Here is a 21,200-nt window from a genome sequence, read left to right on the forward strand (position 1 = left end):
AAGGCAGGATGAAGATGCTAAGCTGCAGGACATGCATTTTAATGAATATACAAAAGTATGCTGGAGTCCATGAAAGTATTTTAAAAACTCTTTTGTACTTTAAAAATAACGTATGCTTGTTACAGAATGCTTTAAGTTAGAGAAAAGTGGTGGTGGTGGGGGGAATCCTATTTCTGAGACCAAGATAACTGTTGTCAATCTTGACTACATCCTTTTTTAAACTTTTTATGCATACTATTATATTTTTATCATAGTCATAATCTTAGTGTAGATATTACTAGTCCTACCTTTTCCCACAAAATATAAATATTAAAAACTTTTTATTACAAACTTTTAAAAACATTTTTCTGAGGTCAGGATATAATCTGTGTTGTGTCTGGTTTCTTCATCATTCCCCTATTGTCAAATTATTAGTTTATTTCTATATATTGTTGTTATAATTGAGTGTTGTTATTCATAATACTTTTGTGTATACATTACCCCTACTTAAAAATTCCTTAGAATTGCTAGAATAAAGGCTTTTTAAATATAATAAATTTGAGATTGTTAATAATTTTTGCTAAAGTGCAGATACCTAAGGATGTTAACTAGAGAATTATGTGTCAGAATTTTATTTTAGGTCTATCACTCAGGTGGCAAGAACCCCAGGCAGGGAGATGGGTCATGAGATTGTTACAGAAGTCCAGATAGATGATTTTGAAACCTGAATTTCCACAAAGGATCAATGAGGATCCTAATTTAAATTAGAATTGATTTATATATAACTGAACAACAAGGAAAATACTATATATCAAAACACTGTGGGAACAGTTTAAATTAATGAACAGAGGCTTCAGATCAAGAAGTTAGAACAACTGAAAAACAAAACACCAAAACAAAACAAAAAGGAAACCCCAAAAACCCCAAACAAAGAAACAAACAAAAACAGAATTCTAAGAAAGAAAGAAGAAAAAATAAAGAAGAGAACATCAATCATATAAATAGGAAAGAAACAAACAGAAAGGATCATGAAGGGCAGCAACTAGTTCTAACAGGAAAAAGACAGGAAGCTCACTCAATAATATTAGGAAGGAAAAGAGAAGAATCCATGGAGAAATGAGCAATTTGAAGAGTAACAAGAGAGTAGGATCAGCACCTTTGTGCCAATAAATGTGAACACTTAGCTCATTTGAGTAATCTCTAAGAAAGTTTAAGTTCCCAAAACTCACTGAAAAGGAAATAAAAAACTCAACTGGTCCCATAACTATCAAATAAATGGAATCATAGGTTTAAAGTCTTACAAATGATATCCACAAGGAAAGTCTAGGCCCAGATGTCTGCAGAGAAGTTATTCTGGCCCTGTATCTGAAGATAAATTTAGGATTGTGAAGGAAACCAGCAGGGCCTGGTATGTGGACTCTCCATTCACAACAGGAAAGGAGACATGCACCAGTGGCTTCAGTACATTGATAAATGGACAGCTTGCTCCATCCAAAATGCTGTGCTCATGCTCGGGCAGCATGGTGCCCCTGTCACCAGCCTGGCCCAGAAATGACCCATGCAGTAACCCCCCAGGCTCCCACTGCCCCCTCCTGGAATGACCATGCGCACCACCCTGCCTGAGTAAACTATTTCCTCAGGTGAGCTGGTGTTTTTAAAACTGAGGTTAAGAAAACAAGCAACCACTAAAAAACAGAGCTAAAAAAAAAAAAAACCCAAGTAAAACAAAATGAAGTAAAGTAAAATAAAATTTTGAGATTACGAGGAGAGAATACGGGAAATGAAAAATCCCAAATATCTGCCAACATCAAGTGAAATAAGGGCAAAGATGTGTATATTGCATTTGGAAGTCACTTGGAGGTTACTGACAGGCCTAATGAAAAGTAAATAATGGGGTCAGAAGTCAGGTGAAGAGGGGGGAGGAGGATGGAATTAGACAGTCTTTTGAAGGAGAAAAAAAAATAGAAGGGAGGAGTTTCAGGGCTTAAGATAGAAGATGAGTCTGGTTGTAGGCTGAGAAGGAAGAAGCGATGGGAAAGGGGTAGTTAAAATATCAAGGGGAGAATCAACTATTGATAACACAAGTCTTTAAAGAAGAGGGAGGGTTTGGAACAGGGCTCTTGGCATTCATCCTACTGATGTGTACCTTGAGGTACCATGACAACAAACCCTCCCCCATTGGAGCCACGTCAGCCTCACAAGCTGTCCCATGGCAGTTGCCCTACCTTTACTGTGCTCTGAGCAGAGACTGCTTACAAGGGCTAGAAATCTGTCAGACTGTTTCTGGCTTAGAGCAATAAATTTATTTACCTTGATTTTCCTTGCAGCCACTCTTTAAAAAAAATTAATGGATTCTTATTAAGTGCCCACCCTGTGGTAAGTGTGATGCTAGGCGCTGGGGATTGCAGAGGGATGGTCTCTGTCTTCACAGCCTTCCTGATAAACTTGGGTCCACAGAGACTCTTCTACTTTCCCTCACAAGAGCATGGAGGCATGGCTGCCTGCTTCATTCAAGTGAGATTGATTATAGACGCTAGGGGCCACACTCCACAGATAGCCTGTTGGGGAACACAGGGAGGGGACATGAGGATGGGCTTTGTATGTAGACAGACTGGGTTTTGATAAATGTGTCAGTTAATAAGTGGTTGCTAGGCAAGTTACTTAGTGTCTCTGAGCTTCAATCTTCTCATCTACTAAATGCAGATATCATTTTAGGGCTTTGCATGGCACTTTTTACCTCCCGTAAACGCTGTAATTTGTAAGTGTTAGATGAATGCCCTATTATAATCCCACATCTGAATCTTCTACATTTGGGACCTTAGGAATTTTTCAGTATTAAGAGCTAAGAAATAGTAGAGCTCTCTAAAGGGAGGTAGAAATGAGACATGAAGGCTTGTCATCAACTTGGTCCCAGAGGATAGTTAGCAGCTGCATTTTGTTTACTGTGAATGAAGACAACCTGAGTGATAACCTTCACTCTGGGAATCTCATTGCATTTTATGGCTGTGTTATTCACAGTTCTGTTGTACAGGAGAAGGGAATGTGGGCTGTGCTTCAGGTTTTATAAAGAAAGTGTTGCATGCACAAATTTGTTGTATATTTGCTAGAGCGTAAAACCAGAAAGGTGAGATCCAGCTTCTAATTCCAGTCCTACTACTTGTTGGTAGTGAATAGACTCATAACTCAGCTGGTCTGTCTCAGCCTCTATTTTCTCATCTCTAAAGTGGGAACACTGGCATTTGCCTTGCAGGATGAGACGAGTTTGGGGTGTGGACACATAAACTGGGCAGACATTGGTTAGCACAGGATTCCTTGTTTGGAATCTAGACCCATAGAGAAATGCCAGGCAGCAAGAGAGATGAGCAACACAGAAGAGAGAAATGGTGTTTGAGCTTTCTCCCAGGGCTGGAGCCCTTTACATCCTGTCAACAAAGAGATTTGGTCTGATTCCAGAGGTGGAAAATTGTGTTAATGATTCCAGACCAAAGGAGACTATGTGTAGCACCCTATCTGTTCAAGTTGCATGAGAACCCCTTTTTGTCAAACTTGCCTTGGTTTCATTGTGTGTTTTCTGTCTCGCAGCTCTGGATGAATGCTGTGGACAACCTGGAGCTCTCCCTCTTTTCTCATCTTGTGGAAATCCTTCGATCACCAAGGTAGGCTGGGTTTTGGCAGCCTAAGTGTTAGAGCCAAAGGCTTCATGCCAAGAAAAGGGGCTGAGAGGGCAGGATGGGCAGTGGCTGAACAGCCATGGCTCTTGCCCACACCCAGAGCACTGGGTCCCCTGATAGCAGCACATCTATCTTAGAGTATCCAGACTTTTATAACAAAAATATCATGGACTGGGTGGCTTATAAACAATAAGTTTATTTCTTAGCTAATAGCTTCAGTGTCTGGTAAGGACCCCACTTCCTGGGTCACAGACGGCTGTCTTCTCATTATAACCTCAACCTGGTGAAAGGGGCATGGGAGCTCTCTGGCGCCTCCTGTGTGAGGGCACTAATTCCATTCATGGGGCATTACCCTCATGAATCACCTCCCAGAGCCCCACCACTGAAGGTTATGTTTCAACATAAGAATTCAGTCATAGCAACACCCTTCCCAGTGGCTCACATATGTGGGACATATCTGTCCCCCCTGATGGTTTGGGGACTCAGAAGGCAGCTTTCTAGCCCTGGCAACTAGTACCTTCCCAGATCTCAGTAAGTGGGGCCAGCGAAAGAAAACACATATGCCTCCTGACCCACTCTCTGTCTAAGTGACTTCTTCAAGTGACTTTATGAATTAGTCAGGGCTCTTTTGGTTGCAAGTGGCAGAACTACACTCCAACCAACTTAAGGAAGAAGGAAAGAGAGGAAAGGAAGAGGGGGAGAAAGGAAATAGAGAAAGAGGGAATTTATTGCTTATACAATTCAATGGGGCAGATCTTCAGCTCTGGCTGGGTGGCACTCATAGCACTTATCTGAGATCTATCACCAATCGTGTTCCTGCTTCTTCCTTGCTAGTATCATTTCAGCAGGCTTTCTGTGGCAGCAAGGTCACTGCTGGGCTCCTCAGAGCATATCCTTTGCTCAGCACAGTCCCAGAGAGGACTTCTTTTTATTCCTAGTCCTAGCAATGGGATGAAATTTCACGGGGCTACCTTTAGTCACTTGGAACGGCTGGGAGAATGACTTCACCTCTGGGGTAGGTGGAGGGGAGTTAGAAAAGGTGGTTCCCAAAGAAAACCAAGGGCTGTGATCAGAATAAGGGAGAAAATAGGCAGGGAAGCCAGCATACAAACATTTTATTTCACATGGCTTCTTGGTGCTGCAAGTTCAGTGAAGAACAAGACACGGTCCTAGGGAGAAGAAATACAGAAAAACAGTCTGCTCAGTGCAGTGATGAGAAAGCTCATGAACGACACTGGGGCTTATAAACAACAGACACATCACACACAGAACTGGGCTGCTCTGCCTCTTGTGTGTCAGGGATGTGGAGCTTGGCAGAATTTAGCATGTTATAACTAAAAGGCAGTTCAAGAAGGAAGAATTCACTCAAATTCACCTTCCTCCACCTCTTTTTCTTTCTCATTTCCCACTTTCTCTCTGTACCTGTTTTCTAAGAGGTGGGCATTTACTCTGGGAGCTGTTTTCTTTGGGGGAGTAGAATTTACTGGAAATTGCATTGTGATTAGCCCAAGAAGGGGAATGTGGATACTTGAATTCTGTCTGGTTCCCCTTTGACTCTCGGTGGTGTGTTCATCCACTTTGTGGTTTGGGGCAGCAGGAAGAGCGCACACCAGACAGGCTTGCCAAGGGCCCCATGCCCCTGATTGTTGGGAAGTGCTCACAGTCACACTCAAGTCTGCTGTCTTTGTTCTGAGTTTTCTGAGACCACCATTAGTTTTTTCCCTGAGGCTTGAAATTTAAAAGTCAATAACTAGGGGTTGTCTTTGAAGGCAGTTTCCGGAGGGGGGGAGGTGGAAGGGTACCAGAGCCTCATCTCCAGTGGCCCTAGCACTCAGCAGACACATATTCAATGGGTGTCTGACAGCATTTTGATTAGTTGCCAAATGAGCATTGGAGTCAGAGGGCCACAGAGCAAGCCCAGCATGGAAAACCTTTTTAGCAGAAACACAGCAAATTTGGTTCATTCCAGTAAAAGCTTTTACTGCTTTACTCTTGGGATCACCAGGGAAGGACCCCGGAACGCTGAAGTTGCTCACCAAGCCCAGCTTATACCTAAGCTCCTCTTCCTCTTCAATGAGCCAGGCCTCACCCCCTCCAAGATCCCTGCCATCATTGCCATCCTGGACTGTCAGCTGAGGGGCCACTTCAGTATCCAGGACTTGCTCAGGTACCGCATCAAGTTTCCTAGGGGAAAGAGTAGAGCCTCAGACCATTTTATGAGGAAATATAGGCCCCGGCTCTCTCCTGACCACAGTCAATCCAGCATCACTACCCTTCAGTGCAGTGGCAGGTTCTATTTTTTGGAAACCTTGAGGAGATTTCTGTTCAGGGCCAAGAGTTGAGGAAAGGGGTAAATGTATGAGATTCCTCAGCAGGGCTGTGTGTTCATGGCTCCCCGGTGCTCAGACACACCTATTGTGCTAATAATTCAAGATTTTCCATGAGTACAGCCATCACCACTGCTGATGACCCAACATGTCTGCCTTTTGCAGACTTCCCAAAGAGCAGTCCCAGCTGGGGTGATATTTAACCTTGTCCATCATCATCACTGTCTGTTCTAGTGATGTGGCAGAGCCAGAGCTAAGTGCTCTGATGAATCCTGGCAGATTTTAGCGGTATCTGGAAATATTACATTAATCACAAAATAACATGATTCCCCTTGAACCCTCTCTTGAAATTGTATTTGGGTGGGTCTGTATAGAAAACCTTCACTTGTGTTCAGCAAATGTGACTGAGCCCCATGTTGAATGTGTCCTTCTTTCTCTACATTTAAGGGTCTCACTCTTTGTCATGTACACTCTCAAGCCTTCATCGGTGGATGAGAGGCAGATCTGCGTGGATGGAGCCCTGGGTCACTCTGTGCCTGGTGAGATGAATTTTCCCAGATAACAGTCTGAGGCAACAGGATGACCCTTATAGTGTGTGTGAGTGCCACACGTTGTGGGGCATTTTGCAGAGGGAAGGCCTGAGACATAGGAAGGGGAAGGCAGCCACAGCTGAGAAGTTGTTTCCAAATACTGACTTCTGAGGTCATAGTTTTATCATTAAGGTCACAAATCACATTGAACTGCATATTCTTTCTCTACAACCTGGAACGGCTTCCAGGATAAAACTCAGTTTTCTGTAGACTAGCAGGTGAGATCCCTCAATGCCCAGCCCATGCCTAACTTTCTGGTTGAATTTTCCCACCTTTGTTCTCCTGATGAGCCCCAATTTCAGCACTCTGAAGCCCTTGCAGGTTATAATGTGTAATAGTCTGCCCTCTGTCCATGCTTTGCACATGCTGTTCCCTCTGTAGGAATATTTTCCCTCCCTCATTCCCATGCCCTACCTCAACCCACTAGAGTAGCCATTTCTAGTCCCACCAAGCCATGTTAAGTCACCTCCTCTATGCTTGTAAAGCCCTTGGGCTTACTATAATGCACAGGTTGTGACTGGTTTCTTTGAGCATCTCTTTCCATAACCGGGTAGGAGAGCAGTTATGTCGTGTTCTGCATTCCCTCTGCTAGGGCCAGTGTGAGGGAACAATTACTGCCTGCTTTGTCCTGGGCCTTCCAGATCTGTACTGTCCAAGATGGGAGCCTCAAACCACATATGGCTATTTTATTGTAATTAATTGAAATAAAATGAAATTAAAATTTTTATTCCTCTTTCACACTAGCCCCATTGCAAGCACTCAATAGCCATAGGAAGCTAGTGGTTACCACATGGACAAGGCAGATGTAGAACATTCTTATCATTGCAAAAGATTCTCCTGGACAGCATTACTAAATCTAAATAAATTCTCTCTTCTTAGATCAAGACCGAAAAGTAGGAATAACCATTCCCATTTTTCAGATGAGGAAACTGAGGTTCAGAGATATTAGGACTTTAATAAGAGATTGGGCCAGATTCCAAATAGAGGGGGATCGGACTCCACTTTCTCAAGCTGCTTCCCAGTTCTATTTCTACAGCTTGGTGTCTGTGCCCTGAGTTGGTTGTAAAATAACTGGCTAACCAAAGGAATGAATGAATGGATAATGGGTCAACAGTGAGCTTACTTTGTCAACCCTCCTTCCTATATGGACTCTATTCTGAAACTTTTGTAAAAACATCTTCTGTTTACACAGTGTTCACATGTCCTTCAGGGTTATAATAACATTCAGAAGTAAAATTTCTTTTTCCACTGGATCTATATAACTCTTGCTATAACTCAAGCTCTATTTTTACTGCAGTGTCAACATGTCAAAGGCCTAGGCTAGAAGCTAATTGAGAGCAGGAACCAATATTGAGAACCATAGTCTTCACGCTCTACCCCAAATGCCTTGCATAACACCCAGAAGTTAGTGGATGCTCAAAAAATGTTGCAGACTATGATAATTAAAAATATGCTTCTATTGGTAGATAAATTTTAAAGTGGTTTGTGTGTATGTGTGTGTGTGTGTGTGTGTGTGAAGGTAAGGATCTTAAAAATATCTCCAGTTAAAGAGAACTTTAAGAATATTTCCTGACATTTTTTTAAAGCATTGTATTGCAGTCTCGAACTTAATGGCAAAATTTGGAGTCCTATCCATGCCCTAAGTCCTGAATGAAATAAGCACTTGGTGAATATGATTGCTTACTACAGAAAATAATATGTCTCTTTACATTGTTTACTCTCAAATCTAAATTTTCTTTTTTGTAGCTGGAAGCCAAACATCAGGAAAGACAATCTGGATCAGAAACCAGTTGCTAGAGATGCTGCTCAGTGTAATATCTTCCTCCCAACTTCATCTGTCCTCTGAGTAAGTAGCTCCAGAAAGAGTGATTTGACATGAGGCTGCCTCGTACAGGGTGTGGTGTTAAAACCTTTCCTTAATGAAGTTTAGCATCTCAGAGTTGGTTTTCTATAATATGTTTCTTTCAGTAGTCAGAAAGAAAATTATATTCTCACCACCCAATAAAGCAGACCTTGTCCTAAGGTATTTGGATGAAAATGTTTAATGGGCATTGTAACTCAAAACAGATTTGTTATAATTACAGTAAGTTTCCTTTTGTTACCATCGCTCTAATATAATTGTCATTGTTTTGGTAGTTGTGACAATTACCAATTTTGATGTCCTTTACTTGGCAGACAATAGAATGGAGAAATGGTTAGCCTAAATAACATCTATCAAGGCCAAATTCTTCTGCTATTTACAGTTAGTTACTTAGATATTTTAGTAATTTGGAAAAAGAAATATCTGCCTTCAATCTACTTTCAAAATCATGTGTAATCATAAAATTCAATTAACTCTCCCACTGACTGTCTGCTTGACATCCAACCCTGGAGTCATTTATTTAACAGCTATTTGTTGAACACCTACTATGTGCCTGACATGGTTTCTTGATGTTAGAATGTGGTGCTGAGCAAGTCAGTCCAGATCCTTGAGCTTGCCAAATTGACACTTTAGTGTTTATGTGTGTTTGGAGAAGGAGTGGGGGGTTACTCCTCAGTAAAACAACTTTGCAAACAGTGTTTAAGAATTTGCCAGCCCTTAAGTTTTCACTTTGCTGAAATCAAAACATGGTAGAACTGGAGAACTTGGAGATGAGCTAGCCTCAACCTTTCCTTTTCCTTATTTTTGAAAGGGAATGTAATGTAGTGCTTAAGCACTGGGCTCAGATGTTAGACCACTTGGGTTCAAATCCCAGTTCTGTTCTCAAGGGAGGCAACTTAAACCCTCAATGCCTCTCTTCTACTCATCTATGTGAGGATAAAAAGAGTATTTGCCATAGATGAAAATTAATATGTGGGTAACCTGGAGTATGGTGCCTAAGATGCTATAAATACTTTATAAGCTAACTGCTGTCATCATCATCACCATCACCACCACGCCACCAACATTGAGAAAAATGACCAGAGTGCATCAAGAGTTCTGACAAAGGAGAGACTTCTGGCCAAGATGGAGGCATAGACCGACATGCTCTGTCTCCCTCCACAACTAAGAAGAACTACAACTACTGCAAAACCAAAAATAATAAGAAGTTCCAGAAAAGAAAGCTACGTGGAAGTCCAATGTATGAAGTCATAAACAAGTGGTGCTCGTCCAGATGAGTAGGAAGGGCGAAACCATGGCTAACTGAACTGTGCTGGAGGTGGTAGCCGCAGCAGCAAACAATGGGACCTGGTAAGCAGACACCCGTATTTGGGGGGAGGAGAGAAGCACCTGGGAGCCAGCCCTGGCTGCAGACCAGACCCGTGGGCTTGCAATTCCAACGCCCGGGAAGGCAGACCCCATTGGCTCGGATTGTGGGGACGGAGATGCTCCCGGTTCCTCAGCGGAGAGTAACACCAGGAATCGATCTTGGACCCCTGCCCCCACGCAAAGGGTCACAGTGTGGTGAGAAAGGTCGCCTGGTTGTGATGAGTGCACAGGGCTCCGCCCAATATAGCGTAGGAGATGTGACAGTGCTCTGCACAAGAAGGAAAGATAAACAAAATGGTCAAAATGGCAGAATTAATGATTGAAATACCAATCACACAGCTAACAAAAAAACAAATAAAGGCCTTGACTGATGAACAAATAGCGAATCTTTCTGAGGCTCAGTTCAGAGCTATAGTCATAAGGCAGCTTACAGACCTAACAGCGGGGCTGAATCAAGACATGGATGGAACGAAGGCTAGTCCTGCTGAAGGAACAGAAAAACTTACAAGACAAGTGGTGAGGAAGGGAAAGCCATCGATCAAATTAACAAATTGGAACATAGGGAGGGAACAAACAGTCAACCAGTGCAGAAAGAGGAAACAAAAAGTGAGAAATATGAGGAGAGGCTCAGAAACCTCTGGGACAGCTATAAGTGAACAAACATTCAAATTACAGGATTGCCAGAGGGTGAAGAAGAAGAACTGGAAATTGGAAAATTATGTGAAAAAATAATGAAGCAAAACTTCCCAAACTTGGGGAAGGAAATGAACTTACAGGTCCAGGAAGCACAGAGTTCTGGATAGGCTGGACCCAGGGAGGACCACACCAAGACACATTATCATCAAAATGTCAAAAATTAAAGATGAAGAAAGAATCTTAAAAGCAGCAAGAGAGAAGAGAAGAATCATGTACAAAGGGGTCCCAATTAGACTATCAGCAGATTTCTCAAAGGAGACTTTACAGGCAAGAAGGGACTGGCAAGAAATATTCAAAGTAAATAAAATAAAAAACCTACAACCATGATTACTCTATCCAGCTAAGCTGTCATTCAGGATAGAAGAGCAGAGAAAGTGTTTCCAGGACAAAGTAAAACTGAAGGAGTTCATTAGACCAAACCACTGTTATATGAGATGTTAAAGGGACTGATTTAGAAGAAGGAGGATCAAAACTATGAACATTAAAATGAAAACTGTATCACAAAAACCAACAGCAGAAGTTAGGGAATTGAAACAAAGACAAACTAAGTAGGCAACGAGAGGGGAAAAGGAACTATAGGTATGGGGAACATATTGGGGGGAGGTCAGCGGGGCGGGGGAAGGGGGAAAAGGGAGGGAGATGATGCAGGAATTAAGAAGCATAGTAGGAGGGAGTGGAGTAGACAGGAAGATATTGAAAAGAACTATATGCACAACCAATGGGCATGGACTAAGCGGGGGACAACTGGAGGAAGTAGGGGTCACAGGGTGGAGGGGAGCAGGGGGAAAAGAAATCAGGACAACTGTAACAGCATAATCAATAAAATAAAAGAAAAAAAAAAGAGTTCTGACAAAATCATCCAATTAGTCAATTCAGAGTCAGTAATAGAAGATAGGACAATGTCTTGGTCCCTAGTCCAGTGGCTACACCCTCACCATGCCTAGTCTAGCAGCTGATGCCAAGAACACTGCCTAGGACAGGTAGATCCTTCCCTGGTTCCCAGGAGGCCGGGTTCTTTGCTGAGCCATTGTCTCTTGAGGTCTGGCTGTGCACCTCCCCACCCTCTAGCAAGTCTGTATTCTCCACACTCATCATTTTAAAATTCATGTTTGAAAGTGATTATAAATCATGTTTCTTTTTCCCATAAAATAAGAAAAATGCAGAAACTTTGAATTATTACATTAAATTAATTTTGACCAGTGTATTTAAAAGGGGAGGTAAATAATTATCATCTGTATTTTTTTAAAAAGATAATATTTATTTATTTTTAGAGAGAGGGGAAAGGAGGGAGAAGAAGAGGGAGAGAAACATCTATGTGTGGTTGCCTCTTGGGCATCCCCAACTGGGGACCTAGCCCACAACCCAGGCATGTGCCCTGACTGGGAATCAAAGTGGCAATCCTTGGTTCACAGGCCAGCACTCCATCCACTGAACCACACCAACCAGGGCCCACTATGTGTTTTATATGACTATATTGTTAGGTAGGTGGCTATCAGACACTGTGTAAGTGTGAATATCAGTGGAGTAGGGCTATCAAGGGGCCTGCATGTTTTACAGCTATTGATACATAGCTTCCAATTGTTTTGAAAACCTTCTGCCAACTTACACTTCAGCCATTAATAGACAAATTCATCTATTTTGCAACAACTTTGCCAGCATTTTATTTACCATTTTAAAAAAATGCAATATGTATTTTGCTGAGTGATATACAAATGTTAACCTTAGTTTGACTTTCCTAGGTGACTGACTAGTGAGGCTGGCCATTATTCATATTTTCTGAACATGCTATTTGCTTGTGGGCTGAGATAATTTATTGCATTTACTTACTTCCTAGGATGAAGGAGGAGCTGTTCCTGAGCCTAGGGCCCGACTGGTTTCTGCTGCTCCTGCAGGGCCACCTGCACCCCAGCACCACTGTGCTGGGACTGAAGCTGCTGCTACACTTTCTGTCAAGCCCTAACCTCCGTGCACGATTCAAAGATGGTCTGTCTGCAGGATCTTGGGTGGAATGCAATTCTAAAGGTGTGGACATCATGATGGGTGAGTGTGTGGCTATCTTCAGGAGGTTGGACACCATCTCATCAAGGAGGGTGGGACCTGCCTGTCTTCTCCTCTCTGCTTGGGACCTCCAGGACTCCTGAGCAGTGGTATCATCTTGGCTCCTGGCTCCCGATCAGGCCAGCCCTCTCTGATTTCCTTTTTAGGATCCCTGAGAGCCTCACTGCTCTTCAGACACTGGGGACTTCCTTCCACTTCTCAAAGTCTCCTTAGTACTTTCCCTGTTCCTAGGATGTTTCTCCCAACCCACAACACCAGTAAGCATCTCCTGACTGATGTGGATTCATCCTCAAGTTCTCAGTTCAAGTGCTACCTACTCTAGAAGAAGAGTGTCCCACTTGAATTAGGGTACCTCTGTTATACTCTCTCTTTGCCCCTATTAGTGTCCTTTATAATGCTTATCGCAGGCATATATTTAGTTGATATTTAATTGCTTCATATCTGTCCCTCCCACTACATTGTAGGTAGTTGATGAGGGCTTGGGGTTCTGTACATTTTTGGGAAACATTATGTCCTTGTTGCATAATACAAATTTACTTTGTGGACTCCAAGGTGGTAGGCATTGAATACCTGTTTTTGAATGAATGAATGAATAAGCAAGTCAAGAATAAAGTAATAAATTATTGAGCATTTTCTTGTGCCCATGTGTGTATGACATATATTTCTATCCAGCATTCCTATGGGATGAATGAGGGGCAAGGAATTCCCCATGGGCCCAATCCTCATCATAGCCAGAAATAATTGCAGTTGTTCTCAATGGCATTTTGTGCCCCTTCCTGATCCACAGACAACCTGAAGAGTCACACTGCCACACCTGACCAGAGCCCCTGCCTGCTTCCTGGATTCCGTGTTCTGAGTGACTTTCTGGGCTACCATGTTCATGTTCCAGAAGTCTACCTCATCGTATCCACCTTCTTCCTGCAGATGCCACTTACAGAGCTGATGGGCGGGCCCAAAGTAGGTTCTGGGGGCACCCCAGGGACGGAGTGACACATCTGTTTTTCTGATTCTACATGACTGAGGCAGTTCCCTAAGACTCTCTACCCTTACTCTGATCCACTTCTTCCAGCTTCTATTGTCCTGACCCACTTCTTCCCCTAGCAGTCCACACACCTTAGCTGGCTTTTCAAATACCCTTGACTTTCTCTACATCTGTTTCCCATCCTCCTCCTCAGCAGCTCTCCATTTTTATCAGTCCAACTTTTAGATTTTTCTCCTTTTGGGCACAGAAAAATTTGTGATTGTGGCGGGTGGTGTAGAAGGCAAATGGCTGCTGCCACAGGATCAGAGCCTCAGTTTAGACCTTCATTTTAGTAATGCCCCTGTTATTTCCCTATATTCTAATATAAACCTTATATGTACTGAGTCTTGTGTCCTACAGCTACCCAGCTTCTTCACTTGCCTGTCCTTCATGTTGTGATCTTCTTGAGTCACCTCCACAGGGTTTGCTTGACCACCTGTGCCTTTAATGCACTCTTTCTCCCACCATCACCTGCCTCAGATGCCCCCTCCCGCTTAGACCCCATGGACGGAGAGATCCAGCCCTACTTTGTGCCTCAGCCTATCTTTGCCTTATGTGGCACAGACATACTTATATATTTGCTTTTCTCTTTAGGTACTGAACACCTCAAGAACAGACCCACCTTTTAGTTACCTTCTTGGGTGCCTGACAAATAGCAGAATCAAAAATTGTTTTTTGGTCTTAATTGAGTTGAGTTAAACTGCACTGAATTGGAATTGGGTGGGGTCATAATTTTCAAATAGGCATGAAAATGTGCACTTTTTTTGCACATCATTATCCTTAGAGAGAGAAGAAGGGAGGGAGGAAGAGAGGGAGAGAAACATCAATGCACAATTGGTTGCTTCTCACACACCCTTAACTGGGGACCTGGCGTGCACTGAACTGGTGACCCTTCAGTTTGCAGTACAACACCCAACCCACTGAGCCACGCTGGTCAGGGATGCACATCACTATATTTGACATATCTAAATCTTGATATATAATTGAAGTGTTATAAATCCCACTTCAAAATAAAGTTCTGTATGCTGGCCTAAGTTAATCAAAACCCTGTATTTTTATTTCTCCAAGAATGTATCTAGGAAATAAATATCTACTGAGTGTCAGGACCCATGATAAATATTTTACATATTTTATTTTACTTGATATTTATGGCAATCCCATGGGGTAGATAATGCAATTTTTATTTCACAGAGAGGGAACTAAACTGCCAAGAGGCTGAACATAATGCTTAAGCCCAATTTTAAAGAAGCAAAGTCATATTACTTTGCTTATCAAACAATGCTCTATCCACTACAGTCTGAACTTTCCCTGAAGTGAATTTATCATGTCTTCCATAGTCTCACTCACAAAGATTCTTTGAAGTTGATTGGGATAGTATTTGTGATGTCAGACTAAAAGGACTAAACTCAACCTAAGTTGCTAATGGGGTCCCCAGCACCTTCTTGAAGGTGTGTATTTCCCTTATGCATCAAGTGGGGTGAAATCCCTGTATGGCCCAGTCACCCAGGGTGTTACTGTGCTGTTCTGCCTTCCCAAATGAGGTCTTTTGGGGAACTCAACATCCTGGCTGGAAAAGCAGCCATCCTGTTGCCAGGTGCAGGTGTCGCTGCAGCCCTTGCCTCCTCTTTCAGGAAAGCCTGGATGCCGCACTGCAGTGGCTCCTGCAAAAGCACCACACGGAGGAAGTCCTCCGGGCCGGACTATGCACCGAGGGTGTACTGCTGCTCCTACAGATGCTGAAGGCCACCATGAGCCAGGTGAGTCCCATTCCCCAATGCCGTGATGAGGGTCAGACAAGTTCGGAAAGGTCACCTTCATTTTTCCCAGCAGTTTCCAAGTAATACCAGCAATTAGCAAGTGTTTTTTAAGAATCCTTGATAAAAGAGGCAAGGCAGGTTCCTGATGATAACTTGGTGCACAAAAGGGAAAACCAGTCTAAATGTTCCCAGTGCAGTGTATTCACTTTTGCCAAAAGACTTCTATTATGCATTTGCTTAATCATTTGACTTTCTTCACTGAGAGATTTATGCGTTCACTCGAAGGGAACATTTCTGAGCAACTACTTCAGGTCAAGAACTTTGGGACCCGTGGATGGGGAAATAGGGCCTCTTCCCTCAAGGAGCTCACCTCTGCCAGGACAGGTGGGCCTCACATGTAGTGACCTGTGAGGTAGAGATTTGTCTTAGGCAAGATAGATGTCTACCCACTGTAGATGTGGTATAGAGAGGCTTCATGGAGAGCCTTCAATTAAGGCCATCGAGGTCTACCATAATCAGTGGGTGCAGAGGTTATTTCAGACATGGAGGTGAGTGTTATGTTTTGATATCAGTATTATGCTAGTTTTATTTTTAAAAGACTTTCTTTATGTTTAAGAAGATATTAAATCTATAGTTTTTATATTATTTGAATTGTTCCTATGAAACTTCTTGGGCCTGAATTTTTTCCATTATTGCCTTTTTTAGACTTTTAAATGTCTCTTTACCTAGTTCAGGTAATTTGTATTAAAAATATCTTCCCATTTATTTAATTTGCACAATTTTTCTCTTTTAATTTAATTTTTTGTGTGATTATTTCCATTTCTTCTTCTTCTTTTTAATATGTTTTATTGATTATGCTGTTACAGTTGTCCTGATTTCTTTTCCCTCTGCTCCCCTCCACCCAGTGGCCCCCCTCTCTCTAGTAGTCCTCCCCTTTTAGTCCATGTCCATTGGCTGTGCATATAGTTCTTCTCAACCTCTTCCTGTCTACTCCATTCCCTCCTACTATGCTTCTCAATTCCTGCATCATCTCCCTCCCTTTCCCCCTCCCCCCTCCCTGTTGACCTCCCTCCAGTATGTTCCCCATACCTATAGTTCTTTTTCCACTCTGGTTGCCTACTTAGTTTGCCTTTGTTTTGATTCCCTAGCTTCTGTTGTTGGTTGTTGTGATGCAGCTTTCATTTTAATGTTCATAGTTTTGACCATCCTTCTTATAAACCAGTCCCTTTAACATCTCATATAAGAGTGGTTTGGATCTAATGAACTCCTTCAGTTTTACTTTGTCCTGGAAACACTTTCTCTGCCCTTCTATTCTGAATGACAGTTTCACTAGATAGAGTATTCGTGGCTGTAGGTTTTTGATTTTCATTACTTTGAATATTTCTTGCCAGTCCCTTCTTGCCTGCAGGGTCTTTTTTGAGAAATCCACTGATAGTCTAATTGGGACCCCTTTGTACATGATTCTTTTCTTTTCTCTTGCTGCTTTTAAGATTCTCTCTTTATCTTCAATTTTTGACAATTTGTTTATAATGTGTCTTGGTGTGGTTCTCCCTGGGTCCAGTTTTTCTGGAACTCTCTGTGCTTCCTGGACCTGTAAGTCTACTTCCTTCCCCAAGTTTGGGACGTTCTGCTTCATTATTTTTTCACATAATTTTTCAATTTCTATTTCTTCTTCTTCACCCTCTGGCAATCCTATTATCCGAATGTTCGTTTGCTTATACCTGTCCCAGAGGTTTCTGATATTCTCCTCACTTTCCTTACTTTTTGTTTCCTCTTTCTGCACCAGTTGTCTGTTTGTTCCTTCCCTATGTTCTGGTTTGTTGATTTGATCTTTGGATTTTATTTCCTCACCACTTGCCTCGTATGTGTTTTCGTTCATTTCAGTATGAGTAGCTTTCGTTCCTTCCCTATCTTGTTCCAAATCTTTTGTTAATTCTGTAAGCCACCTAATAACTATAGCTCTGAACTGGGCCTCTGAAAGTTTTTTTATTTGTTCCTCTGTCAGGTCTCTCATCTGCTGCCTGGTGAGCTGCGTCACCGGAATTTCAATCGTTGTCTGCTTCATTCTAACAGATTTGTGTCTAGCTTTCTTCCCGGGCAGGCTATAGGGGGCGGAGCCCTGTGCCTGGCATCACTGCCCGGCGACCGGCAGCAATCAGCGCCCGGTGGTGATCGGTGACCTTTTTCACTGCTCTATGGCTCTTTGTGTGGGGGCGGGGGTCCAAGATGGACCTCTGCTGTTACTCTCTGCTGAGAGACCGGGAAGCTCCTTCCCCACAGCCTCACCATCCAAGGCAATGGGGGAGGCGGGGGGGGTCCTGCCTTCCCCAGCATTGGAATCGCGAGCTGCCAGGTCTCGACTGCAGTTGAGGTTGCTCTCCTGGCATTTCTCGCAGTCCTGCCACTATTCCCACTGCTACCTCAGACAGCTCAGCGGGACCATTCCATCCTGATTCTGATCTTGCCCCTCCTACACATCCAGACAGCACCGCTGGTTTATAACTTCATACGTTGGACTTCCATGTAGTTTTATTTTCTGGAATTTCTAGTTATCTTTTGTTTTGAGGTAGTTGTAGAGGGAGACCAAGTGTGTCAGTCTAAGCCTCCATCTTGGCTGGAAATCCCTCTTATTCTTAATTATAAGTTTATACTCTTTCTTTGCCCCTCCCTTCCCATTACTTAAAAAGCTCAGGACTTGTGGATTTATTTAAAGAACGACCTCAGGATATAGTTATCATTCTCCTTATTTTTTTCTGGTTAGCTCTAAGATTTTTTATATTTTCATCTTCATTTTATTTTTTTTTGTGTGTGTTGTTATCTAGAGTTTCTGTGATTGCAACTTTAAAGACCTTTTGATTTATATTTTTCAATGTCCATGTGGTTGAACTTTTTGTTTCTTTTATCGCTGTTACCCATTTTCAGTTTTGTTTTGTTGTAGTTGGGGAATGTTGATCTCTATTCTTTTCTTCTTTGAGGAACTTTTTTTCTTTTTCTTCCGCCACCACCAGCTCTTTGAGGAACTTTTTCATGGCTGCATTGTAGACCCAATGTTGCAATTAATTTTGGGGTACCTAAAAAATTATATATATTTCTGTTTTCAGCATAAAGAGTCTGTTACCTTTCTAATGAATTAATATTTTTTTAAAAGCAAAATAAGATGAAAAGATTTAAAGTACAGAAAACATATAGTATGCTGAGAAAAGTAAAAAAATAAGACCTAACATTTATATTATAATATCAAACATAAAATGGTTAACCAGTATATAACAGATAAGACCCTCAGATTGGCCAATAAACAAGACCTAACCTTCTGATACCTAAAAACCATGTGAAAAAGCAAAGTCACTCAAAGGTTGTGTTGGTTCAATGAAGATATCTAGCATGAAAGCATCATTTACCACCTACAGTAGACAAGCATCAAAATATAAAAGGCAAAAATTGGAAGGATAAGAGAAAAAGACCAGAAAGTTAATTGTAGCAAATAACACTAACATATCTTTCTCAAACCATTTATTTTATTTTATTTTATCTTATTTATATTATTGTTTACTCGAACTTACTTGGTTTGACATTATTCCCTTGCCCAGTGGTAATTAACCTACAACAGATTAGTTTGCTTGTTCTTGAACTTGATATAAATGGAAACATATGGTATGTAGTCTATCACATCTGGCTTCTTTCACTCACCTTTATGTTTGTGGAATTCACTCATGATGTTGTATATGTCAGTAATCCATTCTTATTATTGAGTAGTATTTTATTGTGATAATTTATCACAATTTATTTATCTATTCTTGGTTGTTTCCATTTGGAAATATTATGAATAAAACTGCTTTGTACATATTTTTAGGTGGGCATATATTTTTTTTTCTGTCAAAAATATGCCCAGGAGTGAAATTGTGGGTCATAAGTTGTACACATGACTTGCTTTAGTATATATCACCAAATAGTTCTCCAAAGTGAAGTGCCAACTTACACTTTCACAAGCTCTTATTCTAGCTGGAAGGTTCTAATTGCTCCAGGTTCTTTCCAATGTATTGCAGTGTTTGTTGGTCTTGTAGATGTTAGCCATCTCACCGTGTTCAACAGTCCTTTGAAACAGCATTGTCTCCATTGTGCAAATGTAGAAACTGTAGCTATGGAGGTTAACTCACTTGGGCAAGGCTATGGAGCAAGGGCATGGTGGATGTACATGTGTCCCACTGTCATGCTTCAGGGGGTTCTGGTTGCTCAATGCATTAAATCCAAATTTATCTTCTGAAAGTTCAAGTCCTCTCTCTCTGATCATGTCTTCCAGATTTTTCTCTATTTATCCTGTGCTAGTCACAATGAAAATAAGCCTGAAAGACTAAAATGTCTCATTCAATCCTCACAACAACCAAATGAAATAGGTCATATCACAATCCTTATTTAAAGATTTGGGACTGGAGGTGTGGGGAGATTAAGAAACTGGTTCAACCTTCTGAGAGCTACTTGGTCAGTAAGAGGCAGAAGGAGGATTCAAACCAGGCAAACTACCTCCAGAAAATACACTCTGAACTCCAACCTCTGGTACTCCCCCCAAAATCTAATAGTGTGTTGTACACACCTGTTCAAGAAACCAGAAGCACTTTCTCTTTGCATGCTTTCTAAGTCCATACCAGACCCTTGCAGGATCCAGTTTAAAATCTGTCCTCTAACTGTTCCATGCACAATGCCTTTCTTTCCATAAATAGGTTTGAGAATTCTAGTATGATACTCAGTTCCAGGCACTCAGTATCTTCTTGGTAAACAGGACATCTAGCTCAAGAACATCGGGCCAGGACTTGACACAAACTGGTGGGGAAATGAGGTAGCCATGGATGGGAGGGGCTGGGACTCAGGAATTGGCCAAAAGAAGACCTGACATTCACTTATAACAATCATAGAAGTAGTCAGAGCATCATTTCATCTAGTTGTTGGTATGGCTATGCAGGATTGGTCCAATATTTAAGTTCTGGGCTGTCCATCAGATACAGCAGGACGTTAGGCAGTAGCTGGGTGTATTGGGGCTGCAGTCAATCTCCAGAGAGAGTGACCTGACACAGCTGATTAAGGGAGCTGAGCTCCAGGGGGACACTAGTGGGCAGCCAGGATGGAGACTCAGCCATCTGACTAAGGCCAGGTTATGGTATCGAGTATCAGCTCAGTACAACACGATCCATTCCAGATCCCTGGATGCCAGGGAGGGGATTCCTCAAGTTCTGCCATCCCTGGACATATATAAGCTAAGGCAGGGTGTAGAGCTGGGAGCCAGAGTACTGGACTGTGAAAGCCTGGGGTCAACACTGATTTGCAAGTTCCTTGAGCATAAATTCCATGTCAAATCATATAGAGGTAGGACCTACCTCAGAGGGTTGTAGTGAGGTGGAAAGAGGAGTATGGGTGAAGCTCGTAGAACAATGCCTACATGTGTGAAACCCTTCTGCAGCTGACGGCCAGTATCCCATGCCAATCCATAGTCTTAGAGGTCTTGCAATGAAATGCCTGGTTGAGAGTCTCAGAAAGGAGGTCTTTCTCCTAGATTGCAAATCCTTTGGCTTCCACAAACCCCTCTCATTGTGTGCTTTCAGCCCTCGACAGGGTATGGAGATGGTGCCTGGGAGGAAACCTTCCCGGCCAGTGTGCTGCAGTTCCTTGGCCTTGTGCATAGCACCTACCCACAGGATCCAGCCTGGCAGGCCCCGGAGTTCCTCCAGAACTTGGCTGCCATCGCCTTCCCCCTGCAAACTCACAAGGTAGGACATACCACAACCCTGCGCCATGAAGCAGGGGCAAGTGGTGTCATCCTTCAAGAGCAAAGGGCAAAATTCTTCCCTGCCACACTCCCCCCACCCCCACCTTCAGTTACAAT

At 42.4% G+C, this 21,200-nt stretch overlaps 1 protein-coding gene across 1 annotated transcript in view; it reads left to right on the forward strand.

Moving 5' to 3' along the window:
* Nucleotides 1-21,200, forward strand: part of WDFY4 (WDFY family member 4) — a 350,593-nt gene that overhangs the window by 145,599 nt on the left and 183,794 nt on the right. Inside the window, exons 25-32 of the mRNA XM_090278357.1 lie at nucleotides 3,562-3,635; nucleotides 5,656-5,817; nucleotides 6,425-6,516; nucleotides 8,314-8,413; nucleotides 12,327-12,532; nucleotides 13,338-13,507; nucleotides 15,203-15,328; nucleotides 20,920-21,084. Of these exons, the coding sequence (XP_090134483.1) occupies nucleotides 3,562-3,635; nucleotides 5,656-5,817; nucleotides 6,425-6,516; nucleotides 8,314-8,413; nucleotides 12,327-12,532; nucleotides 13,338-13,507; nucleotides 15,203-15,328; nucleotides 20,920-21,084 (1,095 nt within the window). The remainder of the gene's footprint in view (nucleotides 1-3,561; nucleotides 3,636-5,655; nucleotides 5,818-6,424; nucleotides 6,517-8,313; nucleotides 8,414-12,326; nucleotides 12,533-13,337; nucleotides 13,508-15,202; nucleotides 15,329-20,919; nucleotides 21,085-21,200) is intronic.

The sequence above is a fragment of the Furipterus horrens genome, unplaced genomic scaffold (assembly GCF_987537825.1).
Source record: "Furipterus horrens unplaced genomic scaffold, mFurHor1.1.pri manual_scaffold_5, whole genome shotgun sequence".
NCBI classification, from domain to species: Eukaryota; Metazoa; Chordata; class Mammalia; order Chiroptera; family Furipteridae; genus Furipterus; species Furipterus horrens.